The sequence below is a fragment of the Musca autumnalis genome, unplaced genomic scaffold (genome assembly GCF_047663935.1).
Source record: "Musca autumnalis isolate F117 unplaced genomic scaffold, ASM4766393v1 scaffold_2, whole genome shotgun sequence".
NCBI lineage: Eukaryota > Metazoa > Arthropoda > Insecta > Diptera > Muscidae > Musca > Musca autumnalis.
In genome coordinates, this window is record NW_027411755.1 from 256,861,162 (window position 1) to 256,876,325 (window position 15,164).

General features: G+C 37.1%; 2 protein-coding genes across 2 annotated transcripts; one reads left to right on the plus strand and one right to left on the minus strand.

The window, feature by feature from the left end:
* The first annotated feature begins 7,609 nt into the window (after window positions 1–7,609).
* Window positions 7,610–8,226, plus strand: LOC141392573 (zinc metalloproteinase nas-14-like). The gene is made up of 2 exons (XM_073965505.1): window positions 7,610–7,703; window positions 7,766–8,226. The coding sequence occupies exons 1-2, from the start codon at window positions 7,610–7,612 to the stop codon at window positions 8,224–8,226; spliced, it is 555 nt and encodes a 184-aa protein (XP_073821606.1).
* Window positions 8,227–9,958: 1,732 nt separating this feature from the next.
* LOC141392574 (seminal metalloprotease 1-like) lies at window positions 9,959–10,838 on the minus strand. Its single transcript, XM_073965506.1, has 2 exons — window positions 10,745–10,838; window positions 9,959–10,682 (listed from the first exon to the last, which is right to left on the minus strand). The coding sequence occupies exons 1-2, from the start codon at window positions 10,836–10,838 to the stop codon at window positions 10,078–10,080; spliced, it is 699 nt and encodes a 232-aa protein (XP_073821607.1). The 3' UTR covers window positions 9,959–10,077.
* Between the last annotated feature and the right edge of the window lie 4,326 nt (window positions 10,839–15,164).

The following is a 15,164-nucleotide window of genomic DNA, read 5'->3' on the forward strand; positions in this document are numbered from 1 at the left end:
GAGCGATACACACAGATGATAGCGTCAGAAACGCCTGAAGAATATGAAGCCAGGTTAACAAAACAACGGGAGCGATACTCACAGATGTGTGTTGCCTTTAATACTATCATGGGCTTCTACAATACATAAAATGCAGGCCAGTACTGTGGATCACGCAGTCGTATTATTAGGTGCGAAACTGTTTGCAGAAGGTCAAGCCTACGTGGCTCTTAGTAGAGTAAGATCTTTGCAGGGACTACGTATAGAGGAGTTGGACTGCAATAAACTAACGGGCAAGAAAAATTGAAATAATGAAGCACTAAATGAATTAAACAGAATGCGAAATAAAAACTAGAAAATAAAAATAGGTAAAAAAAAACTTTTTAAGTTAAACGGTTTTATGTTAAACATACATTGAAATGTTTAAGATAAATGTACTAAAAACCAAAAAATAATAAAATAGATACAGTCGTGGGAATTATAAACATATGCATAGACTAGACTAAAATAAAACCGTGGGGCACGTCAATTGTCTACAATCGTTGATTAAAATGTTTGTTTTGTAATGTTATACTATAATTAGGCAGTTGTTCAACCGACAACGATGGACGTGTGATAAGTAGGGCTAGAATGTGGAAACAAGCTAGCAAGCTCGATTATAAGCGAGTTTTAGGGTTTCATAGTGGTGAGCGAGTAGTACTTTGTCGATTAAAGACAAACTACGAGCAGTGAAACGATTCCTCGCCAGCCAGCAGTGTGAATGTCCAACGATAAACTAGTTGAAACATCTCTTTTATTTACATGGAGTGTATAACTATTGGAATTTCCATGAGCAAGAAAATAGTAAGTAATTTTCTCACCGTCTACGGGCCAACTGCCTAACGACGAATTAAACGATTCTTCTATCGCACATTAAGTCGATAATTTGTAGACAATTTACGTGCCCCACGGTTTTATTTTAGTCTAGTCTATCCATATGTTTATAATTCCCACGACTGTATCTATTTTATTATTTTTTGGTTTTTAGTACATTTATCTTAAACATTTCCATGTATGTTTAACATAAAACCGTTTAACTTAAAAAGTTTTTTTTTACCTATTTTTATTTTTTTAAATGGTTTTATTTAGCTCACCCCGTTTGTTTTATTATTTATTCTTGGGTCAAATTTAGTAATTCAAATTTCACCCTCTTCCTGTCAACCGATTAATCTGAAATTTTGTATACACTTTAGCTTTTGGTGACAATACAATTATGTTTATTCATTATCATTATAAATTCAAGATGGCCGCCGCTACAAAATGGTGGATAACGTAGGTATTATCAATCCCATCAATATGGGTATCAAATGAAAGGGCTCAACAAGCAGAATACAATATACTATAAAAAATTGAAATCTAAGATGGCCGCCGCTACCAAATGGCTGATAACAATTTTTTATCAATTCCACCAATATGGGTATCAAATAAAAGGGCTTGACAAGAAGAATACAGTGCACTATACAACCTCAATATTTAAGATGGGCGCAGCCACTAAATGGCGTATAATTAAGATTTAAATTTAGAAATTGAATCTGTAATTTAGGTATCTGATTAATTCAGCCTGAATCCACCACCCAAGTCAAGATTTTTTATCGTGTTGAGGACTGTGTGGCGTTAGGGTGGCTAAAAATGATACGTCGTTAGCGGTACACCACCGAAGTTAAGGTGAAATTTTAACACGCGCCGAGAACTGTATGTCATTAGGGTGGATAAAAGTGATATGTCGTTAGCGTTTCCCTCAAGACTCAGGCGCATCTTGTTGTACATAGCCTTGCCCCTTTATTGGACCTCTGGGGGGTCGACCGTTTAAATGTCCTTTACTCGTGGGAACAAAATGGTAAAAAAAATATAAAAAATACAAACACAAATAAAACAGAAACTGCAACACAACGTAAACGAAAGCTTCAAAAAGCGAAGGAAAAGTATAAAGCAAAACGAGCTAAAGAACAATTAGCGTCAAAATGACCTGAGCAATATGAGGCCAGGTTAAAAAAGCAACGTCAGCGATATACACAAATGATGGCGTCAGAATCGCCTGAAAAATATGAAGCCAGGTTAACAAAGCAACGTGAGCGATACACACAGATGATAGCGTCAGAAACGCCTGAAGAATATGAAGCCAGGTTAACAAAACAACGGGAGCGATACACAAGCATACGTGGCTCTTAGTAGAGTAAGATCTTTGTAGGGACTACGTATAGAGGAGTTGGACTGCAATAAACTAACGGGCAAGAAACCTTGCAATAATGAAGCACTAAATGAATTAAACAGAATGCGAAATAAAAACTAAAAACTAGAAAATAAAAATAGGTAAAAAAAAACTTTTTAAGTTAAACGGTTTTATGTTAAACATGCATTGCAATGTTTAAGATAAATGTACTAAAAACCAAAAAAATAATAAAATAGATACAGTCGTGGGAATTATAAACATATGCATAGACTAGACTAAAATAAAACCGTGGGGCACGTCAATTGTCTACAAATTATCGACTTAATGTGCGATAGAAGAATCGTTTAATTCGTCGTTAGGCAGTTGGCCCGCAGACGGTGAGGAAATTTCTTACTATTTTCTTGCTCATGGAAATTCCAATTTCTTGCTCCACGTAAATAAAAGAGATGTTGCAACTAGTTTATCGATGGACATTCACACTGCTGGCTGGCGAGGAATCGTTTCACTGCTCGTAGTTTGTCTTTAATCGACAAAGTACTACTCGCTCACCACTATGAAACCCTAAAACTCGCTTATAATCGAGCTTGCTAGCTTGTTTCCACATTCTAGCCCTACTTATCACACGTCCATCGTTGTCGGTTGAACAACTGCCTAATTATAGTGTAACATTGCAAAACAAACATTTTAATCAACGATTGTAGACAATTGACGTGCCCCACGGTTTTATTTTAGTCTAGTCTATGCATATGTTTATAATTCCCACGACTGTATCTATTTTATTATTTTTTTGTTTTTAGTACATTTATCTTAAACATTGCAATGTATGTTTAACATAAAACCGTTTAACTTAAAAAGTTTTTTTACCTATTTTTATTGAAATAAATACTAAAACACTACCTGTTACATTGTGAACATGTCCAAAACGCCACATTGCAACACTTCATGTTTGTCGCCTACCAGTGATTAATAATAAATATTATTTGATGTTGACTCTCTCTCGATCTCTTTGTGACTTCTAGCCATAGAATGTACACTGCCGCATCTATACCGGACTTGCAAAAACAACCCCGCAAGAAGCAAGACGGAAAAAGACAGAAATTGCTGTCCGCTTGATATCGGGGAAGAAAGGTGCAGACAGCAGCAAATTTTGTTGCCTCAAAGGGCGAACTGCTTATAAGCTGGTGATGATCCGATTCCGTGAGTGAGTCAATTCAAACCGAGTGGCGGCAGACTTGGCTGACCAGGAAAGAGTCTTCCGTGGTGGTCAGTCCTTGTGAAGTGGGCGAGTGTCCCTAACATTGGGCCTTGCGAAGCCGCCTTGAAAAAGAGGAAAATTTTGAAAATCGGTGATTGCAAATTTTTTGAACAACACACAGAGGTGATTGACACATTAAATACCGCTGATGCGGTTTTGTTTCTCTAACCTATCGTTACTAGTGTGTGCTGCAATTTTTTAGACCTAAAGGAGTCTTGTTGTGGTGTTTGGTCCATGTCACCTACTCACACTATGCAAAAACGAATGACCCTTCAAGCAAAACCGATTAAGATGCATCTTGTTCAATCTGCCGTCTTGTTTGACGACCGCTTTTCAACCTATAGCGTAAGTTTTTCGCTTTTTCCGCCGGACGTACACGGCTAAAAAGAATTTGGCACACTTCGAAACTGTTCGTCTATCGGCAGAGGAAATAGACATCGCTCGATACCGATTGATGAAGTTTTACAATTCATACGAATATTATTGCCTCAAGAGGAAGGTAAAGTTATATACCGGCAGCCCTCTCTCTGGTCTCTCAACGCTTTTCTCGACAAACAGCGGCTTATTCGTGAGAACGAACGTTGGGTAATACTCTTTTTCTACCATGTGACGAGCGGTACTCAATTATCCCAGCCTATAGTAGCAGTTTCGCTGAGCTCTACGTCGACCATGTTTATTGACGGATGGATCATGGCGGCATTCAGCTAACTCTGGCCACAACTCGACTGGAGTGCTGCATAATATGAGGATGGACTCTCGTGAAAACTCGCTACAGAAAGTTTGTTTAATTTGTTATGGCTCGAAAGAAGCCAGAAGTCCAGCTTATGGCAACTCTCTCTCTCTCTGCGTGGTTGCCCTCTCCACATCTACTCGGATAATATCAAAACCTTTGTTGGCACTGATCGAGAGCTTCGAGCGAATTTGGTTAAGGTTGTCTCAAACCAGAAAGACCAAACCGTGGTAAAGAACGGTCGCACGCCTCATATGGTTGCGCTTTGTTAGGCGCGGTTAAAAAGCTGTAATGCCCACTTAAAAAATATGTCGGGTCAAGTCCAGCACACGTTTGAAAATTATGCAAGGATTCTTGCCAATATAGAAAGTAGTCTCGATTCTGTGCCACTTATCCCTTAGTCGAATAATGTTGACGATTGTGGCGCACTGACTCCAGGACACTTCCTCATTGGATGATTAATGTCGTCTCCCACCCAACCAGAGCAGCTCGATAATAGGTCATTACATAACCGTTGGCGACGGCTAAACTGTATTACTTAGGAATACTGCAGTCGTTGGAAATCAGAGAATGTCAGGGAAAGTGGAAAACGGCTCAGGACGACCTGCAGAGAAATTACCTGGTGGTTCTCTACATTGACTCAATGACCTCGAACGAGAGGTAGCTAGGCTGCCTCATAGAATTACATCGAGGTAGGGACAGTCGCGTTAAGATCGTGAGTTTAAAAACCCAGAATGGGATCATTTTACGTCTCATCCACAAATTCGTTCCACTTCCTAGCTCAGAATAAAGTTCCAACTATTGTCCATCCAATGTTGCCTCTTAACTTTCCCAATAATGATGTTTTGGTAACTTTTGCCCCTAAACGATTTTCTCTATTGCAGATGAGCTACAATGAGAAATACGTGTGCCCTTTCTGCCATTCTCGCATGAATTGAGGAAATGTAACATGTTTCTCCAGATGCCACCGAACAAAAATGTCCTTTGTGTGACCGTCCAGCAGTTCTGCGCCAACAGTTTGGGCACGTTTCGTCAGGTATCAAATTGCCCTCTGCTGGAAGAGTGTCGGAAGTGCCGGCTGCCACAACATCTTATGCTCCACGCTCTGGATGAAGAGAACTAGGCATCGCTGAATATAACGGCGGAGGTCCTGATGTACATACCGTGGCTAATCAATACCCCGATAAAGGTCAGAGCATACATCAACCCGTTGAAGACCAAGAGCACCATCTGGTACGGCGGTCCGTTGCCCGAATATAGGCCCGAATTTGGAAATTCAGCTCGCTTGCTGGTGGCTTCCACGCGGAACACGGTTCTCACTTATACGGTCACACTAAAAGCATACCGAAATGTACCAAGGGGCTGTATCTTAAGGAGAATGTGGCATATCCAGACTCCATTTGGTCTAGGCCCATAAACATTATTTTTAGGAGCGATACCTCCGAGGGCCTAGACCCGATCTGCCATATATCCAGAAAACAATATTTGGTTGGACGTTTTTTGGAGAAGTCCCTGTAAACCACTCCTGAACTGGCTTACCTCGAAGTCTTCCTCAACAACACCGATCATCGTTTGTCATTTGATATGGATTTTATAGTTATTTTATTATTATGCCCTCAGCATTTATGCTAACGAGGGTATATACACTTTCATACGAGAAAAATGTGCCTCATCGAAATAACGATTTTAGACCCCAAGTATGTTTGTACGAAATGTGTTTCAGACAATTTGGAATTGATTTAGCAATGTCCGTCCGTCTGTCTGTCTGTCTGCACGATAACTCTCGAACAGATCAACCGATTAGGTCCAAAATTTGGCTTTCGTAATATTTTGTCCAAACTTAGTTTAAGTTCGAAGATGGGTTATATCGATCCACTCCTTCGGGTACTTCCCCCACAAAAGTTAGGAAATGTTCGGAAAATTTGTGCGCATGATAACTCTTACAGGAAGTAACCGATTTGGTCTTTAATTTGCACATCGTGAAATTTCTACTGGACTTAGATGAGGTTCCAATATGGACTCAATCGGTCCACTCCTTCGTGTACCTCACACACAAAATTTCGGAAAAGTTCAGTTTAGGACCTGCTCTCGAATCGCTTTGATTTTTGTTGTTTCAACTTGTATTTACTGCCCCCATACGACGCTATAAGTTTCATCAGGGGCAAATCCATACTTCCTGTGAAAATAGCCTGAAGTATACAAAAAACACCTCTGACACCGTATGTGGTGGTTTTCCCTTAAAGTTAGTTAAGATGCACCCTGCATGACATTTGTTTATAAGGAGGCCATACAATTTGAACTTCTATATCTCAAAAATGGTAAAACCTACGAAAATACCATTAAGGTCAATCTTGTAGCGAATTTTCACTGCTACAACATTTTTCTAATCCCATTTCGATAGGGCTTGCGGTTTCCAAGCAAAATCGTGAAAACCTAAAAAAGGCCTAAAATTTATATTTCTCTTCTACGAACATTGCTGTTTCAGAATCCGCAAAAACTTTCCAGGTGTAATCGGTTTTCACTTAAAGTTAGTAAAGGTGCAACCTGCATGACATTGTTTTATAGGGAGGCGATACATTCAGTAGATTGTCTCAATTCGAACTTCTATATCTCAAAAATGGTAAAACCTACGAAAATGCCATGCAGGGCAATCTTGTAGAGAATTTTCACTGCTACAACATTTTCTCTAATCACATTTCAATAGGGCTTGCGGTTTCCAAGCAAAATCGTGAAGACCTAAAAAGCCCTAAAAATGTGAACTTTCAAAAAGCCCAAAATTTGTACGGTTTGAAGTGTTTCACCGAAATAGCACATTCTTTAATAATTTGAGTAAGACTGGAAATTTTGACCTAATGAAAAACGAATGATAGAAGACAGATGGTGCAAAATAAACTTGAATTTCTACTGAAATTTGGGTACAGTTCTTCGCGAAACTTCAAATTCCTATGGTTCCTATTCAATAATTGCGTCCAATGTTGGTATTAAGATCAGTTATGCAGACAACACCAGACATTTATTTAATATTTGAATTAACAAAAAACGTCATTAAATTCGCTTTTATTTGATGACCCATTCACGCGTCATCGTAAACATAAACATATTTTTTAAGAGTGTGCGCTCGAAAACTGCCATAACAAATGAAATCGAATGAGAATAGTTTTAAAATCAACACGCAAGACGCTTGTTTTTGCGCATCATATGGTTCAGTGAACAAAACCCTATTGAATAACATAAATATAATAAATTACCTTAATTATACATTCATAAGTTGTTGTTGTGCGCTATAAATAATTTTAGCCAAGTATATTTTAAGATGATTATGGAAAAAGTTTTGCTACTGGTTTTGGTGATTTTTGTTTTATTTATTTGTCACAATTTTGGAGCTCCTCTCATAAAATCCGAACACAACAATGAAGATTATTTTCTGGAAGATATGATGTTTGACGTTGATATTCTAAGAAATGGGGCAATAACACCGGCCAGAAGATGGCCAAATACCACAGTACCTTATAGTATAGCTGAAGTATTTGGTAAGATTTAATTTTGAGTTATTTCCAGAATAATTTAATTTTCTTATTCAATCTTTTTAAAGGACAAAATCAAAAGAATGCCATACGCACTGCAATGAATTGCATTGAAGATGTCTCTTGCGTTCTCTTTGTGGAGGCAAATGCAACAACCACTGATTACCTTAATATTATACCTTCCGAAAAAGGCCTATGCGCCTCCATGATGGGTTATCGTGGTGGCATACAAATTTTACAATTGTCAATGGAAATGGCAAAATGTTCCCATCCAATTGTAATATCCCATGAATTGTTGCACACCCTGGGCTTTTTTCACGAACATATGACATGGAATCGTGATAACTGCATCACCATAAATTGGGATAACATTATACCGGGAAAGGAAATTTATTTCAAAAAATTTCCTAATACCACTGTTACAGATTTCGGCTATGGCTTTGATTATGCGAAAATATTTAAGTCCAAAAGATATTGGAAAGCTAAATGCCATGTACAATTGTCCATTAAAAGAAGTAGAATTGATTGAGCGAAACGTGGAAGTTGAGGACAGGGGAAATGACACGGAAGATTGTGAGAGTGAAGTAAATGTTAAATGGAGAATATCAAGACGATGGTGCTGAAGTTTGAAATTATCGTTAAAGATGTGGAAATGTGATTTACACGATTAAATAAAGAGAAACCCTGGTTATAAAATAAAGTAATAGACCATTGCTGCTACGTCCGTAAGAACCCACCAGCTGATAGTAAGAACCCACCAGCTGATTGTTATTGGTCTCAGCTGGTGGGTTCTTACGGACGTAGTAGCAAGAGTCAGCTGGTGAGTTGAAACATCGCAGCCTTGGATAAAAACACTTGTTATACAGTTTTTGCGAACAATTCTCATCTTTGTGTGGGAGGTACTTGAGAGAGTTGACAGATATAGCTCACGTTCTAGCTTTAGCTAAATGTGAACAAAATATTGCGAGAGACAAACAACAACCGATTTTCGTTCGAGGGTTATACTCGACCACAAATTATATTGAAAGCATATTTTAGAAATTTCGGTTAGATAAAGCCGATAAAATGTTCAAAATACTAAAATCAAGAGGGACAGTTTTTTTTTGGGCTACATCAAAAAGTGGGGCTGCACCGACTATTCTATATGGGATGGTTAGTACCTACAAGGAAGACTTTCGAATTATGGACAGGTAGGATAATGCTGTTAAAACATATAAAATACCAAAATCGTGTGCTAATACCAAATACCAAATTTCAGCCATTGAGGTAGAGTAATGAGTCTTAACATTTAGGGGAAAAGTTGACAATGCCTAAATTTTGAACTTGTAAACATGCAGGATGATTTAAGAATTTTTTTTCGGAGTAGTTTTACGCATTTGAGAGTAGTGATTTTTATTATATCTTATCTGTAAGAAAGTATCAAAGTCGGGCGGGCTTGCTATATGATCTCCTACACCATCACGATTTCAATAAAATTTATCGAAAATATATAGAGGATTTATATCCAAATCTGAACCGATTTCGATATAATTTTGTATTATTATTTCTAGAACAAATTCCGTAACACATTCCAAATTTCATTGATATTATACATACAGAGTGTGTTTGGTTGATGCACCATGAAATTGGCATACAATATATATGGGAGCTATAACCAAATCCCAATATTTGTCCTTTGGACAAAAAATGACCATCCTCAATATTCACTCTGTTAGGATAACACTGTGCATCCCTAAAATTGTAAACAACTAGTAGTAGACATTTGTTGAAAGTGCAAATTTTTTGGCCAAGACCCATATTTGGTTTTTGCATTTTCAGATCCGGATTTTATGGCCTCATCTATACCAGCCTAAAACTACCATTTTACGCATTTATATGGGCTATATCTCATAAACCAATAGGAATTTTGTTTTACTTTCATAAAATTCACAGCAGCAGTTGTTTGCACACCAATGCCCTAAAAATTTTGCATTGTGTAATAAATGCGACCTATACTTTGATTATAAAAATACATGTACTGACGGACAACAGGCGGACTGGCTGATATGCATTATTCGATCCAGAAATTGATTCTATATGTCCCTTATGTATGTTAGCTACAAATGCACAACGAAATAATAACCTTTACCACAGTCTGGTGTATTGTATTATTAATGTGTATCCGTGGAATTTAGGGTGTACAGTACCACATGATCGCCCGCGTCTTTAGCCCGAGTAATGATACTTGTTCTATTTTTATTTTATTTTATAACCAATGTTTTCTCTTTATTTAATCGTTTAAATCACATTTTCACATACTTAAAGATAATTTCAAACTTCAGCACCATTGTCTTGATGTTCTCCATCAATTCCTTCCTTCATCTTCATCAGCAACATTTACTTAACTCTCACAATCTTCCTTGTCATTTCCCCTGTCCTCCACTTCCACGTTTCGCCCAATCTCTTTCACTTCTTTCAATGGACAATTATACATGGCATTTAGCTTTCCAATATCTTTTGGACTTAAATATTTTCGCTGGCCAATTTTTGCACTGCTATCATGTGGTGTTATTGTTGGCAAACCGTTTAGCGTGAAACCAAACGGTGCATAGTGTAAAACACTATCATAATCATAGCCATAGCCGAAATCTGTAACAGTGGTATTAGGCAATTTTTTGAAATAAATTTCCTTTCCCGGTATAATGTTATCCCAATTTATGGTGATGTAGTCATCACGATTCCATGTCATATGTTCGTGAAAAAAGCCCAGGGTGTGCAACAATTCATGGGATATTACAATTGGATGGGAACATTTTGCCATTTCCATTGACAATTGTAAAATTTGTATGCCACCACGATAACCCATCATGGAGGCGCATAGGCCTTTTTCGGAAGGTATAATATTAAGGTAATCAGTGGTTGTTGCATTTGCCTCCACAAAGAGAACACAAGAGACATCTTCAATGCAATTCATGGCAGTGCGTATGGCATTCTTTTGTTTTTGTCCTGTAGAAAGAGAGTGTACGAAAATTAAATTATTCTGGAAATACCTCAAAATTAAATCTTACCAAATACTTCAGCTATACGATAAGGTACTGTGGCATTTGGCCATCTTCTGGCCGGTGCTATTGCCCCATTTCTTAGAATATCAACGTCAAACATCATATCTTCCAGCAAATAATCTTCATTGTTGTGTTCGTATTTTGCGAGCGGAGCACCAAAATTGTGACAAATAAATAAAACAAAAATTACCAAAACCAGTAGCAAAACTTTTTCCATATTCATGCCTTTGGTGCTACTGGTCCGTTATGTTTAGAGTCAAATTTAAAACTAATCTTAAAATATACTTGGCTACAATTATTTATAGCGCACAACAACAACTTATGAATCTATAATTAAGATAATTTATTATATTTACATTTTTCAATACGGTTTAGTTCACTGAACCATATGATGCGCAACAACAACAAGCGTCTTGCGTGCTGGTTTTAAAACTATTCTCACTCGATTTCATTTGTTATCTTAGTTATTTAGCATACACTCTGAAAAAATATGTTTATTTTTACGATGACGCGTAAATGGGTCATCAAATAAAAGTGAATTTAATGATATTGCCTGCATAACGGAAAATTTGCAACTTCCAAATGATTTCTAATAGAAAGGCGTGCATGTTCCGTTTTAACTTCGTATATGGTTTAAAATTGATATATAAAGTCATTTGAATGCTTTACCTGTTTTAATCAGGCAAATAAAAAACAGAATGAAAAACACCTTAATATTCCATAAAAGAATATTCGCGACTAAAATAGTTTCTTTGTACGCCACCAATAGCTTTCTTTTAAAACTGTGTCTCAAACTCATTAATCATTTACAACATTAAACTTAGAAATATTTGAATTAATTAATTGATCTACCATGCTCTAAGAAGTTGTATTGAAAAATGATTTCTAGTGTATTTCCTCACATCCAACAAATATAGTCCGGTCAAAATAGACATTGAAATAGCAATAATTCCCACAGAGCTGAATTTTTGTGGAGAGTTAGGGTTTGCCATTAGAAGCAACGTCCTAAAAGTCCCCATCGATCTCTTGTGTGCAAAAAAAAAATAATTGGGGGTCAAAGGTAAAATTTTAAGGGTTTTTAGGTTTTCGGATTTATTTCTTGAAAACGGTTGATCTAATCAAAAAGTGACTAAAGTAAATATTGTAGACACAAAAATTATCTACGAGTTGAACCTTTATAATTTTTTTCCTAGAAGGAACCATTCTTGAGATATAGCTGTTCTAAAAAACACATGATTTTAATGCACTTATAAGGGAAATATGCACATATTCAGACGAACCGGCAAAAATAAGCGAAGTAATCGGGTCTGTGACCCAAAAAAAATATATATTTTCTTGAAGAGCGAAATTATAGCTATCTTCTAAAAAAATTCCAACAAAATCGAAGCGTGTCGAAAATGGTAAGTCTTTTTTAAGATTCATAAAGACCACTCTTGTAGACAATTATTGAATCTACAACTTTTACTTTAGCCGGATTTTGCTAAGTCTAACCGTTTTTGAGAAAAATTAAAAAAAAAACTGAATAATGCCTTCAAAAATGACCTTTGACCCTGAATAACTTGTTTTGCACAGATGGGATCGATGGGGACTTTGAGGACGTTGCTTCTAATGGCTAACCCTAGCTCTCCACCAAAATTCAGCTTTGTGGGAATTTTTGCTATTTCCCCCTTATACGCATGTCTATTTTGACCGGACTAAATATGGCTACGTTCGTTTCACTGGTGGTTCAGCTAATTAAGCACATCACATGTGAGTGGCTGGACAAAGGTAGAGTTTGATAACTTATATTTATACATACATTGTTACATATACCCCCAGCATTTATGCCAACGAGGGTATATATACACTTACGCCTTAACTAACTTTAAATGAAAGGTGCTTACACATGGGAAGTTTTTGCGCATTCTTAAACTACAATGTTCATAGAAGTCCGTGTGGAGTTTTTTTTCCATTTTTTTTCGCCCATCGGACGCCTCCCCAGGTGGTGGATAGGAGAACGCTCACCAGATATGGAGGGCACCGCAAAAATAAAATATGCGGGGCGAACCAAAAAAAAAAAGGGAAAAAAGGCAGCGTCTGACCAAAGGATTGGCGGCAGCAAACAGCGTCTGAACTCCAGGAGGAGCGGCTGAATGAAAAAAGGAAAACTATAAACACTTTAGAAGGCAACGGGAAACCACTAAAGTAACAACCCTAGAAAATCACACAAATACAATGAATACAACAAATAACACACGGCCCTCAGTCTCCGGCCAATCGAGGGTGCTAAGAATCCCCGGAGGTAAAACCAAATTAAATATCGGAACCTGGAATGTACGAAGTCTCTATGAAGCTGGAAAATAGGGTATCCGAGATGGACAGACTTAATATAGATATTCTTGGCGTATGTGAAACCTGGTGGCCAGACAGCGGCGATATATATACTCGAAAAGCTAAAATGTTCTATTCAGGAAACCTTACAAAAAATCACAGAAATGGCGTTGGAGTAATACTGAAACAAAATATAGCAAAATTTGTTAAAGGGGGATTCATCCCAAAATCTGACAGAGCTATGCTTATAAAGCTGGAAACTAAACCAATAAATATAAATATCATACAGGGATATGCTCCAACTGCCGACAAAAGCAAAGAAGAAATAGAAACTTTTTATAAAAACATTGAAGAGTTGTTGAAACTAACAAAGCCCCATGAAATTACTATTGTACAAGGTGATTTTAACTCAAAAATTGGCAGTGGGATTGTTCCCGGTATAACAGGGTCGTATGGACTAGGAGAACGAAATGAAAGAGGGGACCGCTTGATTCAGTTCTGCCAAGAATTCAACCTCAAAGTGACAAACACGATGTTTAGCCTTCCAGCGAGAAGATTATACACCTGGAAATCGCCACAAGATAGACCAGGAAACATCGTACGCAATCAAATAGATTACATATTAATAAATCGGCGCTTTAGCTCGTCGGTAGCAAACACCTCAACGTATCCTGGGGCAGATGTCCCATCAGATCATATACTTCTAATAATGAAGCTTAAGATAAAACTATCTACTTACAAGAAAAAGACTCGGAAAAAGCTAAACACAGAACTGCTAGGAGATCCACGAATTAAAAGAGAAGATCAACGAAGAACTATCTAATGTTGATAGAAACAATGTGGAAAACATGTGGGAAAGAACAAAAAATACCATGAAATCAATCTCCGAAAACAGCCTTGGCAAAAGCAATAAGCCAAATAAAAATGATTGGATGACAAATGAAATACTACAATTAATGGAAGAGCGACGCAAATATAAAAATCGAAACTACGAATTGTATCACAACATCAATAAGGAAATAAAAGCCGAAATCCGAATTGCCAAAAATAAACAACTAAATTTGCAGTGTCAAGAAATCGAAAAGCTTCAGAGTCTACACGACGACTTCAATTTACATAAAAAACTAAAGGAAGCAGCGGGAGTGTATAGGAAAAGACAGCCAAATGTCTTATACAATAGTAACGACAAATTAATATTATCAATAGAAGAGAAGAAGAAAGTCTGGAAAGAATATGTTCAACAACTGTTCACAGATAATAGCCGATCAGACAGCAGCGAAGAGGTGCAATTGCAACATTCTGGAACCCCTATAACGAGATGTGAAATAGAGTCCGCTATAGCATCACTTAAGGACAAAAAATCGCAGGGACCTGATGAGATTCCATCAGAAACATTAAAACTTATAGACTCTAACAATATTGAGCTACTAACAATACTTTTTAATACGATTTATGAAACAGGAATATATCCTCAAGATTGGCTAAAATCAACATTTGTAACCATACCCAAGAAAAGCTACGCCAAATCATGCAATGACTACAGACTAATAAGTCTAATGAGTCATGCTTTAAAAATATTTCTTAGGATAATACACAAGAGAATTTATCCAAAATGCGAAAAATACATGGGCATATCACAATTTGGGTTTAAAGAAGGTATGGGTACCCGTGAAGCCTTACTTTCCCTGCAAATTATAATTCAAAAATGCCGAGAAGTGCAGAAAGATGTTTTCATATGCTTTGTCGACTATGAGAAAGCATTTGATACAGTGCAACACGACAAACTAATTGATATCCTTATCTCAATTGGGATTGACAGTAAAGAAGTCCGATGTATCAAAAATCTGTACTGGTATCAATCCGCAAAAGTTACTATTGATGGAGACAACACAGAACCTATCCTAATATCAAGAGGCGTCAGACAAGGATGTATATTGTCTCCTTTGCTGTTTAATATATACTCTGAAAAAATTTTCGAAGAATCAATCAATAAAACTCCAAAAGGTATACTCATTGGTGGTAGATACATCAATAACATACGATACGCTGATGATACTACAATACTAGCTAATAGTATCTCAAATCTGCAAGAATTAATGGACAAATTGGTGACATG